Below are 18,873 nucleotides of genomic sequence, written 5' to 3' on the forward strand. Positions count from 1 at the left end.
GAGAATCAATATATAATAAGTATTTCCCATTAATGTGTCAGAATTCCAGTGAACATGGAGGAATAAAAAAGGATTACTCTCAAAAACACAGTACAAATCAGTAAAATATATAATGCATTTCAGTTCACTGAATTAATACTTTAGCTTAATTAATGTAGTCTCAAAAAAAAGAAAGAATCTTTGACACATAATTATTTTAATGACTTTTGAGAACATTAAAATATGCAAAAGTCCCAAAATACAGTCTCAAGACTGTAGGAGCTAAGTTTTGCCAGGTTAAAACAGGAAAGAATGTAACAGCCTGTTTGAAGCAGGGTGCAAGTTTTCTTTTATATGAGACAAACATACATAGATAAACATACACACACACAGAGACACACATACATCTTTACTATTTTTTCTGAATAATTTGGCTGTGGGTGCAACAATAAACTGCACTAATAGGTAACATTAGCAACATGAAAAAGAAATTACTGACCCACAATATAAACTATATTTTATGCCTTTAGCATTTTAAGAATCTTTTGGAAGTTGTGATTCCTGTGATTCCCTCAGCCTTGTAAAGATCTGAAGGGATGGAAGAGACAATTAAAGGAATATTGTTTTTCAAGAAGATTGCCCGTCTTAAAAAGCAGAATAGTAGGCATCATGGTAGGCTTCTCTTTCTTTTGATTCATTTTACATGCCACAGTATAAAAACCTAAGACTTCCGAGTCTGCTAAAGTGTCATGAAGGGACGACTATACCTGTCTGAGGTTATTTCAGTATAATTTATAACCTAGTATCTTTTCTCCTGTTTCCATGTAGTTGTATGTGAGCAGAAAATGCTGACCATCTTCTAATATTACATTCTCAATCCTTAAAGGAGGTTTCAAAACCAAACCATAATGGTCTTCTTGGTCATTCATGGTGGAGACTTTATACAGTCCTAACAAATTGATTTTATAGCTTCTTATCTAAAATATTTATAATATTTCAGTAACTAGATATAAATGAACTTATAAAGTTGTACTGTTTTAGCCATAATATGTTCCTGAGGCACCGAGTTAGAATCATAGAATGGTTTGTGTTGGTAGGGACCTTAAAGATCATCTAGTTCCAACCTCCCTGCCACGAGCAGGGACACCTTCCACTAGAATGCCTTGAATACAGCCAGGGATGGGGCATCCACAACTTCCCTGAGCAGCCTGTTCCAGTGTCTCACCACCCTCACAGTAAAGAATTTCCTCCTAATAGCTAATCTAAATCTACTCTCTTCCAGTTTAAAACCATTACCTCTTGTCCTATCACTGCACTCCCTGATAAAGAGTCCCTCACCATCTTTCCTGTAGGTCCCCTTTAAGTACTGGAAGGCTGCTACAAGGTCTCCCTGAAGCCTTTTCTTCTCCAGGCTGAAAACCTCAACTCTCTCAGCCTGTCTTCACAGGAGAGGTGTTCCAGCACTCTGATCATCTTTGTGGCCCTCCCCTGGACCCACTCCAACAGGTCCACGTCCTTCTTATGTTGGGGGCCCCAGAGCTGGACGAAGTACTCCAGGTGGGGTCTCACCAGAGCAGAGTAGATGGGGAGAATCATCTCCCTTGACCTGCTGGCCACGCTTCTCTTGATGCAGTCCAGGATGTGGTTGGTCTTTTGGGCTACAAGCACACCTTGCCAGCTCATTTTGAGCTTCTCATCCACCAACACCCCCAGGCCCTTCTCCTCAGGGCTGTTCTCAATCCATTCTCCACCCAGACTGTATTTGAGTTTGGCATTGCCCCAACCCACATGCAGGACCTTGCACTTGGCCTTGTTGAACTTCATGAGGTTCATATGGGCCCACCTCTCAAGCCTGTCCAGGTCCCTTTGGATGGCATCCCTTCCCTCCACCGTGTCAACCATAGCACACAGCTTGGTGTTGTCAGCAAACTTGCTGAGGCACAGCACGTTCACATATTGTCTGAAACAGTATCTCCTCAGCCTTGTATTTTCCTCTTTTAATTTACAAGAGTTTTTCTCCTGTGTTAACATACTAGAAATTCCAACTTGCTTCTCTGCATCATTCATCAGCATGCATGCTTTTATCTGATTATCTCATATTTGTCTTCTTTGTATGGCAAAAATTCTTACTTTTTTTTCCACTTCTGCTGTTTGTGTACATATGACCATTCTTATTACTCTTCTGTAAATCCTCTTATTTTCTGTAATACTGTTTTTGAGATGTGGTACTCTTCCTATGACAGTAATAATTCTTTTATTATGACACATTTGTTGGTTCTTCTGTCATCCTATTGTCTAGTTTCTTGAGCACAGATGCCACTGGGCTGCAATTTTGATTCTCCGCTACAGAAAAAGTAAACCCACAGCACTTTGCAGCAAAGCCATTTAAGTGCTTCAGTTCAGCATGTGCCACTGTCCACTCAGTGTCACTTAGAGACCACATCCCTCTGAAGGTCTCTGCTCCCAAAAGCCCCAAGTAACTGCAACAGCTATGGATTTGTTAGTGCACAATCCAGCCAGCACAATAGACAACGCGGGTGGGACCACAGCATTCTCCTGCCTCAGGGGCGCCTCAGGCCCCTTCTCACTACTGCCGCCAGGCTCCCAGTGGCCGCAAGGCCCAGACCGGCCACAACTCGCCCTCTGGTCTCGCCGTCTCTGGGGCTGCTCGGGAGAGCCGGGGACCACCGCGGCTAGCTGCGGCCTACGCGCCGCCGTGACACCCGGGAGAGGCCTCCTTTCTTGCTCCGCCTCCCAAAGGAAGGCCGATGGCTGCAGCGGTCGGGCCACAAGACGGTTTAACGGCCGCGGCTGCTCTCGGGCGCCCGGGCCAAGCGCGGACCCGCCGGCGGCACGCGCCGTTGCCAGGCGGGCCGCGTTGCCATGGCTCCCAGCCCCCTCCTCCTTCCCGGGCTACGGGACCGGAAGCCCCCGCCGCGTGCCCTTTGAACCGGGAAGTCCTCGTGGAGGCCTGGGCGGACTCGGTTTGAATGAAATCCGGCTGATTCACGGTGGCCCGGGCCGAGGCGTCGCGGCCGGGGAGAGCTCCGGGTGGAGGTAAGGGGCCGGCAGGGCGGGCGCCCTCCTCACAGGGATCCTCGGGGCCCCGCCGCGGCCCGTGGGGGCCTAGCTGCGGCGTGGGGCGGCCTCTGCGTGGCGGCGGGAGTGGGGCCCGCCGGGACTGGGCCCGAGCGCCGGGCACGCAGGCGGGTGGCGGGGACGGGAGCGACGCCGGGAGCGGTGCCGTCCCCTCCCCGGGCAGGTCTGGTAGCCCTGGGGGTTGGGAGAGCGGTTCTCCCCCTGGGGCACCGGCCCGGGCGGGGAGCGCGCTGGGCCCCGTGGGGTCGGCGGTGCCTGCCCGCGTTTGTGCTGGTTGGGCCCGAAGAAAGTTTGGGCGCTTTCGGGCAGCGGCGGTGCCGGGGCGGTGTGGCCGCCAACAGGCGGGGCCGGGCCGGGGGAACGGCGGAGGTTGGGGGGGGGTGGTGGGGGTGGTGTCCCGCCGATGGAGCGGCCCGCCTGGGCCTCGGTGTCTCACGGGCTCGGGGCGGCTCTGCTGCTTTCCCCGCTGGGAGCAGCCGCCGTGTTTCGCCTCGGCAGCCCCAGGGTTGCAGCCGCTGGCGGGTGTCCGGGGACGGCGAGCGTCGCAGGCGGTGCCTCCGAGGGGCAGTTTATTCTAGGGGAAGCAGCAGTTTGTCTCTCATCAGAGGAACTTCACGGATTTGAAATGCTTCTGCTGCTTCTGGAGCGAAGCATTGCAACGATCCGCAGTGCTGCGCGGCTCGATAGAGGGAGGGGAAAGCGAGGGCAAAGCGCTGTCTAGGATATGTGAAGGAGAAGGAATCTTTAATTTGTGTCAGGAAAGGTAAAGCAGAATCAAGTAGAAAAGGAGCACTAATCAAAACTAACAGCGCTGTTTCTAGCGCGCAGCAGACTTAAGAATCGTTTTCAGAACAAATTTTTGTGATGTAGTTGGATAGTTGTAAACAGTTGAGGAATCTGAATGTGTGCTGATGTCATCTCTTAAAGTTGTACGTGTTTCCGGTACACTGTAGAAAATCAGAAAAACAACAAGGATCGCGACTGACTTTTTAAAAAAGAAAAACTTAAAAAAAAAGTTTTATGCAGATGTGTTTGAAAGCTGCATATAGCTGAAGAGCTACTAGGCAAGCTGAAAAGTCTGAGAGGTTTGTATTAATCTTAAAGCTTTCACCTCCTGTGAGTCCAAGGTGTACGGCATGCCTCAGATATAGGGAGTACACTTGGAAGAAGATTCTGCCAGGCAGAGCACTGTTTGTGAGCTTGTGTTATGAAAGCAAGGAAAAGATTTGTGTTTGTGAAGAAATCCAGAAATTGACTTGTAAGTTGATTGCTTCTGAATCACTTAACGTGTCTGTGAGCAACCAGGTTTTGCCCATAGCTTAATGGCAGATTTGTGTTCCATCTGCTGTTATAGCATTGGGGATATTGATTTGATATCTATGGTTAAGAAAATGAGGAGTTAGAGCACACTTCAAAATTAAGATTATATAATACCAAAATATCAATAGATTTATAAACTTTCCGGGAAGTGATTCAATCTTGACAAGCATTGTGGAGTGTACACTAATAGTAGCTACAGTTATCTATCTCCTAAAGTCTAGGATGATGGGAAAGGACAGGTAGTAATGATACCCTGAGTAATAGAAAACTGATGTGATGAGTACTTGCTGGAGTTGGTGGCGAGTACTTGATGGAGATGGTGGCGGGGGGCAGTTCAACAACAGTTGTGTGCCTATCCCCTCTTCTGCAGATTTTAGAGAAATTATTTTATACATAGCATAAAATTAAAATTAATTTTGTGTGTTTCTGTTGTGGTGTGATTTGTTAATGCATCTTCCCTTGCCTGTAAATTTGGTGTGGATATACTTAAGTAGTTTTAGAGGAGTCTGCTTGTGTCTGGGTTACTTTAGTAACTCCATTTCAGCAATGAATGTAGTAGAATTAGATTTGCTGTGCTTCTGGAAATCAGAAAGCAGACTCTGAGAAGCTAACCTGCCTACTTTCTAGTCCAGCTCAGGTCTATTGAGATTCGGGTCTATACAGCCCGGAAACATGGGGTTAACAGGGCTGAGCACATTATGGAAGCAAAATAGTCAACTCTGGACTTACACTACTGAGACTGCATTAATTCATGGTGTGGTTAATCTTTAGCTTTAGTGAACAGATTACTGAGAATTGATGGTAATTTTTTTTTTTCTCTTTTCAAACAAAACGTATAGAAAGATAGACTTCCCCCCACCCCATTGTCACATGTGAAATCTCTGTTCTGGTTCAAGTTTCTGTCATTCAGCATTTGCTGACTTTACCTGCAGTGAGTTTTTGTTCTTTTCTCCATGAAATAATGTTTCTCTGCAAGATGGAATTCCTCAACTAATTTACCTTTATCACCCCTAGTGAAATTGAAAATGTTACAGTTGCAGCAAGAACCTTAAACCATGTTTTTAGTTGCTGTTAAGAAGATTGTTAATCCATCCACTAATGGAACTTCTCAAGAGGAGATCTGGAAGTGTTTATACAAAGCTTAGTATGCAGTCTCAGGTGGAGAAACTGAGTTACCAAAGATGAAATTATTTGCATGAAGTCACTCAGTGTACAAATTGCTAAGTGTGGAGTAAACTGCTGTCACCTGAGTCTAGCCTGATACTCTCTCCAGTAATAGAGCAGTTTAGTAGCCAGTGTTTTCTCTTCTGTGTATGTTGAAGCTAATTTTGATTTTATTTATTTTTTTATTTACCAACTCAAAAGTTGTCAACCCAGGAGAACCCTCTTTCCTTGAGGGATTGCCTCATGAAGTGTTAATGCTAGATAAAAATAGTGCACTGTAGTGTGAAACTCATGTGTCATGCAATGAGATGCAGTAATTTAAGACTGTGTTTCAAGTTGATTTCAAAATACGTGGTGAAACAGGCCAAGTATAAGTGTGGTAGCTATTGATTTATACCTAGATGTATATACACATTTGTGCATAATACACTTATATAATTTCATCCCTATGTTACCTAAAGAAAAACATTTTCATTATTAAAAGTCAGCATTTAAGTCAACATTTAAGTGTCTTGAAAGTAATAGCCAACAACTGAATGGTGAACCAGAGCTCTCCAAATGGACAACCGTTGCCAATTATTACAGTTACTGAGCAGTAGTATTATGAACAGATATTAGACATAGGTTTTTAAAAAATTTCTGGTTTCAGATCAGTTCTGAGATGCTCTGTGTATACTTCCACTGCATTATTAGTAACTGCAGACTTTTCCCTTTTGAGGCTCGGACAGTTAAAAGAAAATTGCAATGGTGGAGGTTTGGGTTTTCTGAATACCATCCTATAACCAAGGGTTTTTAGCTGAGATGTTTCAGTCATGGACATAAACAAGCAGAGAAGCTGCTTAACTTTTTTTAAGCCATCAGTGACCACATTGATTTCAATGACTGCATATCATCCAAATCCTGCGATGCACCAAAATGCAAATTCATTATGACTATAACTGGCCTTCTGCAATTTTCTGATATGGATATTTGATATGTGTACTCACTTCCTTAAAGCTTCACTCTAAACAGAGACTGTTAACTCTTCCTTTCAGACAGAAGGAAATATTACTGAAATACCTTTTGCTGATTTTGGAAGGAAAGGAGGCGAGTTTTAATGTGAACTGTTTATTTTTCTGTTTTTTTATATATATATGGAAGAATATATGTGTGTGTATATAGGGAAAAAACAACAGGTAAGCGTGTAATCAAAACTAGCCTTTTGCACTTTGCAGCAGAGAAAAATTCTCAACTATGGGTTACCATGTGGTCTGCCTCCCCCAGGGAACCAACAAAGCTCACAGAGATCTGTTTCTTTAATATCCTTGTAGGAAGTGGGGAAGGGAATGCAAGACCCCCGGATGGCTAAACGTGCGTTGGATTGTAACTCTGAAGTCCACTTGTGAACTGGTTGCAGTTCTGTTGCAGCATGAGCTAATACAACTGCTGGCTGTTGTGGTCCTGTCTCATCTGATCTCTCCTGGATCATTTCCTTGTGCAAAGCTGGTAGAAATGTAGCAACTTTTCTTTTGACTTGTTAGTGGAATTCTACCCCAGCCTGTCAGCATGGAGAAACTGACTTGTTCTTTCTCCTCTAACTTTCTAGGAAGATTAGCACATCTTCCTTTGCTTTTGTACTTCTGTTGTGGTTTAGCCCCAGCCAGCAACTAGGACCATGCAGCCGCTCGCTCAAGTCTCTTCCACCTCAGTGGCATGGGGAGAAGAATCAGAAAAATCAGGGAAAATCACAGGTTGAGATAAAGACAGTTTAATAGGACAGCAATGCAAGAGAAAATAATAATAATAGAATATACAAAGTGACAAAAGGAGTGATGCACAACACAATTGCTCACCACCTAGTAATCTATGCCCAGCCAGTCCCTGAGCAGTGATTCTGCCCCACCCCACCCCCCTAGTCAACTCCCCTGGTTTATATACTGAGCATGACATCATATGGTTTGGAATATCGCTTTGGCCAGTTTGGGTCAACTGTCCTGGCTGTGTCTCCTCCAGCTTCTTCAGTGCCCCTTGCTTCCTTGTTGGCTGGCCAGTATGAGAAGCTGAAAAGTCCTTGACTGCTTAGTAACAACTGAAATGTTAGTGTGTTATCAACATTATTCTCATCCTAAATCTAAAATGCAGCACTATACTAGCTGCTAGTAAGAAAGTTAACTCTATCCCAGCCGAAACCAGGACAACTTCTTTGGGATAAGGTTCAGAAGAGTATCTGTTAAATTACCTCAGTTACTAAGAAAAAAAAACCAAAGCAACAAAACCAAAAACAACCCCAAAGATATTCTTTGGGCAGCTTTAGCTTAACAATTTGACATAAATGTCTTCTGGAGGCTGGATCAGCGTTAAAAGCAATCAGCTCTTCCAAGACCTCTTTTTCTGTTATGCCAAGACAACTGTTTCTGGGATGCGGTGTGAATCCTCTCAGAAAAGTGAACAGGGTTAAAACCAACATTTTTGTTAGCCTATCAGTTTACTGCAAGGCTGCACAAATGGCTGTCCTGGCAGTACTGAGAAAGCAGCATCAAGTTGGTAAGCAGCAGCAGCAGCTTCCCCACTGCTCCTTATGTTAACATTGACATTGAAAAAAAAATGTCTATCAAATCATGGCCACAGATCATTTCACAGATCTGTTTTAAAGCACCACACTACAAATGATTCAGTGGCTGCAGTTAGTGGGCAGTATTCTCTGGGAGGAGGATAGCACGACTTTTAACCCCTAAACTGAATGTGAAGCAGCCTTTCTCAACCTGAATTCAGGCAAACCTAAAGGCCATTGTGACTTTCCCAGTCACACCAACTGCTCTTGCAGAAATAGGCAAGAATACTGTCCATCTTTGCAGACCGCTCTTTGCCTTTGTGCTTAGGTCATCTTAGCTAGGGCAAAATATTCTAAAATAGTAATAAAGGACCATAGTTTCTGTTTCTAACAGCACTTCAAATTATTGATTAGCTTTAAATTGTTTAAACGGGTTATTAAAATACTTTGCTCTTCCATGTAATTTTGAGGAACTTGGAAACTTCTTTCAGTGTTACAGGTACTTGGGCAAGACATGGCATGTACCGCTTCTAGGGATTATATGATACAGCAAAAAAAAAAAAAATAGAAGGATTCTTTGGGTGATTCTTCAATGGTGCTTTGTCATTCTGTAGGTCATCGATGTAACATTTATTTTTACATGTGCTACTATTTCTAAAGGTTATTGGTTTTCTGCCCTTCCCTTCCTTTCTGTTTCCTTCTATAGGAAAGATACCTACTGACGTCATCTTTGTAGTCAAAAGTGGGAGCTGCTGCTGAGTTTGTTCTGTGATCACCTCTTGCTGAGCACCAGGTTAGAAATCCATATTTGCTTTATTTGTAAATGCTAAAGTTATTTTAACTAAGATCTAAAAATTTTGCTCAAGCTGTTTTAAGGTTTACAAAAGCATTATTTCATAAAAGGCATTTATAGCTGAAATAATATTTGGGCACAGTGGATTAACAAAAAACAAAATTAGTTTTAATTTGGATTGCTAATCTAAATTTTTCAGATGTTTATACAGAGTAAACAAATATGTTTAGATCTAAATATACTATAACCTACTAAACCACTTTCAGTTACAAATAAGAAAGTGAAGTATTAGTTGCCAAAACTAACCAGATTCAAGCCACGGCACTAGTGAAATAATTTGCAGTGCATCTAGAACTCATGTGTGGAGACTTTCTGTCTGTGCTAATGTCTTGAGAATCTGAATATCTTCGGTTCAGTGGCTAGTCTGTGATAGTTAGGTGGGAAATGTTACATCCCTCCAGCTCTGTAAGACAATGAGATTTTGTTGTTCCAAAACATGGAAAGTTATGATGATAAATAATCAGTTTACATAACTAATTAGTCTCATCCAACTTTATTACAGCAGAATATGCTTCTATAGATGATGTACTATTCTGTTGGGTTAGAAACTGGAATAAATTATGTAAATAAAATATTAATGGTCTAGAAATAGCTATTGCTTTTCGCTTGCTGAAGTGAAATATAAATAGGTATAAGATTTGTTATTCAATATTGTTTCTTAAACGTGCATAGGTAACGCACCTCATCAGCTTATGGAAGTTGCTGTAGTTGTAGGAAAGGCCAGTTTTATGGTTACCGGCTGTAGAGACTAGGAGTTTCTTAAAATAAATGTATAACCATGATTGATTAAAATCATCATTTTGGTAGTTTAAATCTACTTCTCAGCTACTCTTCAGCCCTCATTAGTGTCATGAAAGATGAATCATTGTGGGTTTCAATGGAGGAGTATCTACCACAGAGGGGTAAAATGAAATGTAGTTGGCGTTAATTTGTACTCGTGACTGTTTTATTGGAGCCATTTACCATGTGCTTACATAATAGCTTTAAACAGCAACTTAACCTTTCCATGGAAATCCTACAACTTGATTTGGAATTTATTGTAGTTCAGGATAGAATACTATATACACTTTGTGCGCAGCTTTTGCCTGTAATAAAGAAGCTTCGTTTCAATGATTGTCTGAAAAGAAAAGCATAACCATTGGCCCTTTAATAAACTCCTATTTAATTCATATACTGCCAAGGCAGCTTTAAGAAAGTACTTATTGTTAGTTGAGGCTGCAGTTGTTGGGTTTGCATGCTCTACAGAGTCAAGGTAGTGAGTCAAATGAAGCTAATAGTTTGCTACTGTGATAAACTAGGAAAGTGAAATTAGCAAATAGAGCAAGTGTTATTGATCCATGTGTCTTAGAGATTGTTGTTTAAAATGGGTGAAATTCCATATATGATTAAAGTAGGAGTTAGATAATCTTGTCTAGTGGTGGGTTTAAACGCTGCCTCTCTGTGTGTTAACAAGAAGATTAAAATACTTGTTTTAAACTTAAACTGAAATAAAGCCTGTTAGTATATAGCCAGTAAAAATATTAGTAAATTTAGAGGGAATAATCGGATGACATTGACCTTCAACATAAAAACTTTTTTATTTCTAGTATACAGAGCAAATTTATTTCTATGGTAAGTTCAAAGTTCCTTTGCATAATTAATTTTAAAAGAAGGTTCTTGAATTAGTATTGTTGAAGTGGTCTGTTGAAATTATGTGTATAATTCTCTAATGTGTAATGTAACATCAATTTTGAGGATGAATGTATTTTGGAAATAACATTACTTACTGTTCTCAATTGCTCTTATATCACCTGAACAGGCTTTGTGTCATATTAAATCTTCTGCAATTATGGTCATAGTTTCTGGTGCTTTACTTTGTATCTTGTATTTCACAAATAAAATAAGCCAATAAAATTTACTCATTGTTGTAAGCCTTGGAACTGGCTGGATTTGCTAAAAGCAGCTGTTTAAAAAGTAATATTCAGTAGTTTATTTTATCACTTAGTTTTGTTGTATAAAGCTAAGAAGCTGAAAAAGCCAAGTAAACAAGATAAAGGTTTGTTACTGCTGGGACAGAACCCTTAGATACCCACAATTAAATACTAGATTGCCTTTCAACAATAGAAAGTGAATAAACTGCAGACAAATAAACATCAGTGCAATTTTTTTTTAGATAAGAACCTTAATAATTCTTATTCCTGTAGATCGCTCATTTGAAAGTTGCAAGATAGAAAAGCTTTTTTTTTTTTTTTTTTTTAAGTAACAAGTTAGTTACATTGATTGGAATAATCTTACACTAAAGCAATGGCACATGCAACCCTGGAAATGTATAAAATGACTGTACTGTCACTAGTGTTCTAACTATATACACATTAAATGTTTACTTTACAGTATTTCTTTTAGTATAATGAGTTCATTAAAAAAAAAAGCTTTTGATGCTAATTCAGAGATCCATAATCTGCTCAGTGTCTTTCACATGTAGTTTTGATGATAACTGACAAGCTGTAAGTTAATTAGCACAGAACTTACTAATGAGGATGCTAAAATCCTTACTTTCACATTTTTATTGATGCTTTCTGAGCAAATTGGAGTAAACTTGATTGTATATCTAATAAGTTCTAGGCATTTCCTGGATGTAGGTGCTGTTCTTAAGCAACAAAAATCCCCCAATTAACTGAATGATAGGAAAGTTTTGAAAAGTTTGACAAGAGTGCTTGTCTTCAGAACTGGGGATAACCCAAAACCAAAGCAATAAAACAAGGTCTGTTAATTAGCATGGAAGACAGCTTCTTGAATTAATATGTGGTGTTAATTAACAGGAAGTCTGATGTTGTGTTGTAATTACCACCAATATTTTTGACATACTGAGTGACTGAAGGTGAATTATATAGATAGCAATTTAGTAAACACTTCAGAGCTTGGGAACATTTTTCCTTTGTTTCTGTTTTTCTAGAAATATGGATAGACTTCTGCGACTTGGAGGAGGCATGCCTGGGCTGGGACAGGTTAGTATATAGCTTGTCAATGTCTTCTCTTTAATATTAATAAATTCTGGAATATTTCTTTTATTATACTTAAAAAAAGCATCAAAAAACAGAGTTCATAGTAATAACTGCTCGCTGTAGAGATGCTATACAAGTGTATGCAAATCATTGTTACAGCCTGACTGGGGTTTTTTGTCAGTATGAACTTTTATGTTGGCACTGAGTTTACAGAATGTTTATAAGCCTTTCATTTGGTGTCTGAACACTTTAAAGTTTGGATTGAAAAGCATTGGAAACACAGAATAAAACTTAAAAATTAATTTCCAATAATACGGATTTTTCAGAACATGAAGGTTGTTCTAAATGGGTGAGCATGCCCACTTACTCCTTCATAAATGATGTATTTTGGTCCTTGGATCGTACTGTGATGGGCATTATAAGATATTGAAGTATATGTAAATTTCAGGACGTAATTTGAGTTTATCACTTGCAGGTAGTTGTAGCCACCTCTATGCATGTTTTAGTGTCTTGTCTCGTTCGCTTTGTCCTCACCTCTGTAACTCTGCTCAAAGCAAAAAGGCCTCGATGGCAGCTGTGGTGTTCCAGTGGGAGACCTACACACATTGTATGGCTTCTCCTACCACTAAAGCAAGTCCTAGTGCTTTTTAACTTGGCCAACTGGTGTGGCCAGCAGTCTTCCAAAATAAAACCAAGCTGATCCTATTACATTGTACTGACTACTGTGGATACAGGAAAAAAAAATAATTAGGAACAGCTTTGTCTGAGGCTTGTAGGAAGAATGATTTCCTTAAGGAAAAGGCTCTGGTGTAATTTCCTTTTTAGTCTTGTCTGGCCGCAGTAGCGGGCCTTTCTCTGCTTTCCTCATCTGCCTCCGGGGCTCTGTTCTAAATCAGGAATCCAGACTCTTCTTCTGGAGGAATCACTTCTGTTTGCCTTAGGCTTCATGATGTGTGTGTGTTTGCTTCTGGGTTGACTGAAATTGCTCAACGCACAGCTTCTTTTGGTTGTCTGTAGTGTGTTTGTGTCCAGTGTAACTGGGAAAGGAGTGGTTTAATAGTGAAGCATTTGGTGAAATACTGTAAGCTGATTTACAGCCTCTAGGTGTTTCTGCCAAATACGCTTTAACTTTTGGTGCATAATTTTTTTCCTTTTTATAGCTAAAATTCTATTCACGCTCTCTTACTGAATTTTCAAGCAGCCCTTAGTTATTTTTAGTTTCACTTTCTTAAACAGTTATTTCTCTTGTTCCTCTGAGCTGCCAGCCTGCTTCATGACTCTTCATTTTTTTAACATCTGCGCAGTCTAATCACTCAAGCTTTCACTTCTTAGTCCTCTCTGAACTTGACGCATATCAAAGCTGTTTTTCAGATTTACAGTTAACTCTCTCTGCTGCTTTCTGAATTTCTCAGCTTTAACTTAAAGCTTGCTAGAAAATTGTGGCAGACAATAGAACATAACATTCAGAAGCAGCTCGCTGAACTCCTCTGGCAGCTTTGGCCTGCAAAGCTGCTCTGTGTTTGTTTAAATATGGAATTGTCTCTTAAATGAATTGATGAATATGTGTTGGATTAAAAAAAGAAAAGCAGAAAGCTGAATTGCTCTTTATGCAAGTTGCTGCTTGCACTGGATATCTTGACTACTTTTGTGGTATTTTGGTTTATTGAATCAGCAGGAAGGCTTTTCAAAAAGAATAATTTTATATCCTTAAAATATGGTGTTTCAATAGACCTCCAAAGCTTACTTCTCTTCTGGATATTGATTGATTGATAATTGAAATTGAGAGATAATCTAGAGTGAATCAGATGGCTTTGAGGTAGAAGAGAGAAATTGGGTATTTCTAGCAGGACAAAGTATGTCTAAGAAAGTAAACTAAGTTATTACCGTTCATTTACACTAGGCTGTTTTAAACAACTGTGCAAAGCTTTTTGTTTTTCTTGTTGCTGTGTCACAGTTCTGTCTTTGGAGGTTTTGCTTTTAAGGTTGAACATAGTATAAAAACACTTGACAGTCATTCTTGCTAACACAAGAATCATCTGTGTGTATAGCCTCGTAGAAAAAGAGAAGCATTTTCAAAGTGATTTTATAACACAATTTGGGGATTAATTTTTTTTTCTTGTAGCTAGGGCTTTGCTTAGAAAGCGGACTGCATCACATGAGGTTTGCTAACAGTCAGTTTGTAACTAATGTTCAAGTAACAGCAAATGCTTGGTCAGCACAGTTCCTATTTGATCGCTGCTAAGGAATTCTCTCATTGACTTTTCTTAGCTTCTTCAACAGCAGTTACTTGGCTTTTTCCCCTTAGTAAAACCACCTTTTCTGTTTATTATCTAGTTTGGGGTTTTCGTTTGTTTGCTTTTCTTCATTTCCCAACTGAAATAGGCTGTCCCAAGTGCCGTTTGGATTCATGCTTTTACAACTTTAAGTCTTTTGATGTCTTGTATTCCACTTGAAAACTGCTTTCAGTGAATTCATGGTTCTCCTCTTTTTCTTACTACTTGCTCCTTCAGCGTGCTATTGAGTGGCTGATTGGCTTCCAATGTTGAAGAGGTGGTCCGGTGCTAAATTCCATTGACCCTAAGCCTGTCTTCATGTGGCTAATAAACAAATATTTAAGTGATCTTAAAGTGATATTTCAACAATAAACTTTCCCTCCAGTGATTTATAGCTTAGAAATTTTGAGCCATTTCCTCTCTTTTAGTCTCACATGGACAAAAGACTGTCTTCATAGGGCAGCAGGTGGACAAGAGAGGAGGGAAGAGAATCTGATAGCTTTTGGTGGCATGTAAGCCATCCACAGTATTTTCTGGCAGTGAAATTGATCATTAACTTTGTGTTCTTTGTATGGGAAGGTACCTGTGTTTAGTTTTGAACTTGATACCATAGCTAAGACCTTTGCAACACTGCTTCACGTGTAAGTTGTCTTACATGCCTGGTATTGTAGGCATTTGAATTTCTGCTCTCATGATACACACATAAGAAGAATGAGTGATTGAAGCTTTTTAAAAAAGATGTGGGGGAAGAGTTAAAGTTTGAAAGTGTTTTGATGTCCCAGACAAAATGCTTATTACTTTAATTGTCCTTCTGTAGCTCATGGAAGTTCACATTTTGGCAATGCCCTTGTTTTCCTTCTTTTGTATGGTTTCTTCTCTTCCTCCTACTGCCCCTTGTCACGTTGGGGGTTTTTCAGTTATAATCTACCCTTTCCTGGTTCATTCTTTTCCCTCTCTCCCTGTTCATCCCCCAGGAATACTGCCTACCACAGAATTTCACTAGTGATTTAATACTTCGCTTTGATTGTACGTTTGCTGCAGACAAATTAACAGGCTTTGTGGGGTATGTAAAAGCATTCCACTTATGTAGCAGGCAGGAATTTGGAGCAACACTCCTCTTCATTTTGTTTGCAGAACTATTGTTTGCTGGTGAAATCAGCTCCACATATGCCTCTATTAGGCAATTCTACTGGATACCATTTAAAAGTGTAAGCAAATTAAGTGTGTTTTTAGCAGAGTTCTCTCTCCCCAATGCATTCAGAAAAATACTCTAAGCTATACAAGTTCCTGTCCATGCTTAACACGTCCTGTCTATTTTTCTGAATCCAGATGTGGTAGGAAGCAGTGAAATAATGACACTTTTAAATGCTGTTGAAATAATTTTTCGTTACTTGATGGATTTTGAAAATATTCATTTACATTGCTCTGTTGGTGCAGGCAACTGTTCTACTGCAATAAATGGAAAATAAAACTGATTCTGTATTTCTGAATTAACATATTTGATGGCAGAGGGAAAGGGAAAAAATCCAAATGGGAAGGGAGGGAGAGACAGGGAAGTGACCTGTGTCTTATAAGGAGTGTTTACACCTTGACTTGGAATATAGAAAATAGAAGTGTAGATAGCTATTTTATTTGAATAATGGACTTGCCAATTAGCCATCAAGTGCTTCCATCTGTGAAATAGTTGATCAGATGGGTTATCTGGGATGTTTCCAGATTAGGGCATTGTAAATGGCACTTGAAAACTGTCACTTTGATTATGAGGTTTCAAGTATTGCACTGCTTGATGCTGTGGAACCTTTTTCCCTCATATTATCATGGTTTTTTAGAACATGCTGATCCCATTTAGTAAATCTGTGGCACCGTGGGAACTTGGGAGACCTGCCACTGATCTAAAGTTCTGTTTCATCTGCTGATCTAGCCAGGATGGTTATTAGAAAAGAGCACTGCTGGCTTAGTATTTTGCAGGGCTTCAGAATAAGAGTTGGTAATCTGGCAGGCAGAGGAGGGTCAGGCTCAGTGTAGATCATTCCCAATTAACAATTAAATGCAAGTTTCCTTGAGTTAGTTCATTAAGCTGATGTGCCTCCTGAAGTAAATGATGTGTTCTAGCTGGCTAATCTGCATCCAAAGATTCCCTATGCAAAAAAAAAAAAAAAAAAAAACCAAAAAAAAAAAAACCCAAAACAAACAAAAAAAAACCCCAAACCAAAACAATAAAACCCTCAACAGCAACAACAACAAAAAAATCTCAAAACCAAAACAAACCCAAACAAACGCCCCCAAAAAACCCCAAACCCCCAAAACCCAGGAAAAAACCCCAACACCTTAACATCTTATTGAACATTGTTTTGATTAATTGATTCTTGAAACAGGTTGGGGTTTAGTTTGAAAGGTGCAAATGTGTTGTCTTTAATGTAATTAAGTGCTTTTTCCTTTGGAAAGCTGTAGTGTTTTGGTGTATCAGTATCTGTTGCTCCTGCATGACTTTTTCCTTCCTGTGTCTCCTGGGTTTATATGCTTTATGTGGTTTGAATTGTGGTGATACACTATTGTCTGCTTCTCACACGTATTTGAAGCTTCAAATACTCCTTTTGAGAATATTCAGCCAGGGGAATAAATCTGAATTATTGCTCTTAAAATTGTGCATCGTTTCTGTGCCATTGCTTCTGAGACATTTTCCAGCAAAGTTCTCAAGTACTAAGAATGCTAGTATTCCTAGAATTCCAATATACCTCCTAGTAGATGAGATGGTGTACAATTTAGGTGGGTTATTCCAGTTCTACTTTTTTTCCCAGAAGGTATCAACCCATTTAAAGAGCAGAAAAACTTTCTCAGTGACAAACGCTTTTCATCCATTAAAAACATCCAACATCAACTCCCATAAAAAGTTCAAAAGACTTAATCGATTGCCTATGTTATCTATCTCCTGTAGAAAGTCTCAGCGTCAGTTTATGTATCCAAAATACACAATTTTGTTTTAGGGAGAAAAAAAATACACCTTAGCTACAGTAAACTGGCTGTTTTACTTTCATTGACTGGGATGAGTATTTTTCTGCATTTGTTGGTGTTTTAATACAGGGGTGTTCGAAATATTCATATAAAATATCAGCGTAGTGGTGTGGCCTGGGTTTGCTTACACTGGAGATGATGACAGCTCCATGGGTAGTGTAGGCTTATTTGAAAGTTGTTGTGGATAGCTAAAGGCTGGGTATATTTTTTTTCTACATTTGAAACACAGTTGAGTGAGTCTAATGTGATTTATATCTAAAAGTGCTAATGGGAGAGAGAAACATGCTAGAATTGGGTTTAGGAACAGTCCTGTGATTGTACTTACAACACAGTGTGTACTTTGTGTTATAAAAGCTGCCTTAAAGTATGATGGGCTGCACTATCAGAAAAAAAAAAAAACAAACCCAAAACTAAAAATAACAAAGCTAGTGTGTTGTGCCTGAGCATTATCAGTTTCCTCTGATCTACTATTTTTCCTATAAACTCTGGAGACCATTTTTAGCTGCCTCCTCTTGGCTTCAGATCTTAAACTTCCGTATTTCTAATAATTAGGCAATTAGCTTCTCTCTCCTCAATTTAATTGCCAGTGTAGTCCAGCCGACTTTCCCCAGAAGAGACAAAGAGGCTTGGACAAGGAAATGAGTGTAGCCATAATGAGAAAGAACAGGGGAAAAAGACTAAACAAGAGCAGGCATCTTTGCCTTTTGCATTACACCTGTTCACTTGAAACATTGCTTTCTGTAAGCAGGAAACAGCCTCCTGACAGTGGTCGATTTAAGTATTTCTCTTAGAAATTGTTTCTTCTTTCTGAGATCCCATGCTATTGAATATTAAGTTGCAATGCTGCTATACAGCACCTTTGAACAAGGGCTTCTGTTTTCTTCCTGTGGTGTACAAGAATTCCCTTCAAACTTTCCTGGAAGTTTGAAGTGGTGTTCTATTAATAGTGGTGTGGGGTTTTTTTGGTTTGTTTTTAGAAAGTGTTACAAACAACTAACCTTCCTGCATTTTTGCTGCTGGGTATCCCAGTTCACCTGCTTGTGTCCTGAGAACAACAGAGAGCCTGTAGGCTTGTAGAACCTGAAGCATTCTTTTACGTATTGAGTAAATCCATTTGACGGCTCTGCTTCACAAAGTGTACTTTAGGGTGACTTCAGGCAGCACCCGCTGAAGGCTACCTTGCTTTCTTAGCAGATCTGTGTCTAGAATAAAGTAATTAAAAATCTGCATTAGAGCAAGACTTGTGGAGGCAGACAAAATGTACAAATGGTGCCTCATTATCTGCCTTGAGGCTCTCGTTTCTAAGTCCCAATACCTTCTGTAATGGTGATAGGAACAGATAACAGGTTAGTCCTGGTTTTATTCTAGAGTGAAACTGACCTTTGTATTTTCTGGCTTTTCTTTTCTCCCAGCAGCTTGAGGTTGGAGAAAACAGTAGTTCTTTTTAAAAAACATGTGCAATGTTACTGAGGATTTCTTTTGTGTCCCTGATCTTATGGCTTTTCGCGAACCATAACATTGTCATAGAATCATAGAATGGTTTGGGTTGGAAAGGACCTTTAAAGGTCATCTAGTCAAAATATTCCTTAGTATCAAGCTTAAGAACTATTAACTTCAGTGATGCAACATACCTCCCCTTGCTTTTTGCGTGTCTCAATGAAC

General features: G+C 40.0%; 1 protein-coding gene across 1 annotated transcript in view; it reads left to right on the forward strand.

Moving 5' to 3' along the window:
• Window positions 1–2,952: 2,952 nt before the first annotated feature.
• Window positions 2,953–18,873, forward strand: part of PSMD14 (proteasome 26S subunit, non-ATPase 14) — a 48,951-nt gene continuing 33,030 nt past the window's right edge. Inside the window, exons 1-3 of the mRNA XM_082484262.1 lie at window positions 2,953–3,036; window positions 8,799–8,885; window positions 11,878–11,929. Of these exons, the coding sequence (XP_082340388.1) occupies window positions 11,882–11,929 (48 nt within the window). The 5' untranslated portion in view covers window positions 2,953–3,036; window positions 8,799–8,885; window positions 11,878–11,881. The remainder of the gene's footprint in view (window positions 3,037–8,798; window positions 8,886–11,877; window positions 11,930–18,873) is intronic.

The sequence above is a fragment of the Vanellus vanellus genome (genome assembly GCF_965231255.1).
Source record: "Vanellus vanellus genome assembly, chromosome: 5".
NCBI lineage: Eukaryota > Metazoa > Chordata > Aves > Charadriiformes > Charadriidae > Vanellus > Vanellus vanellus.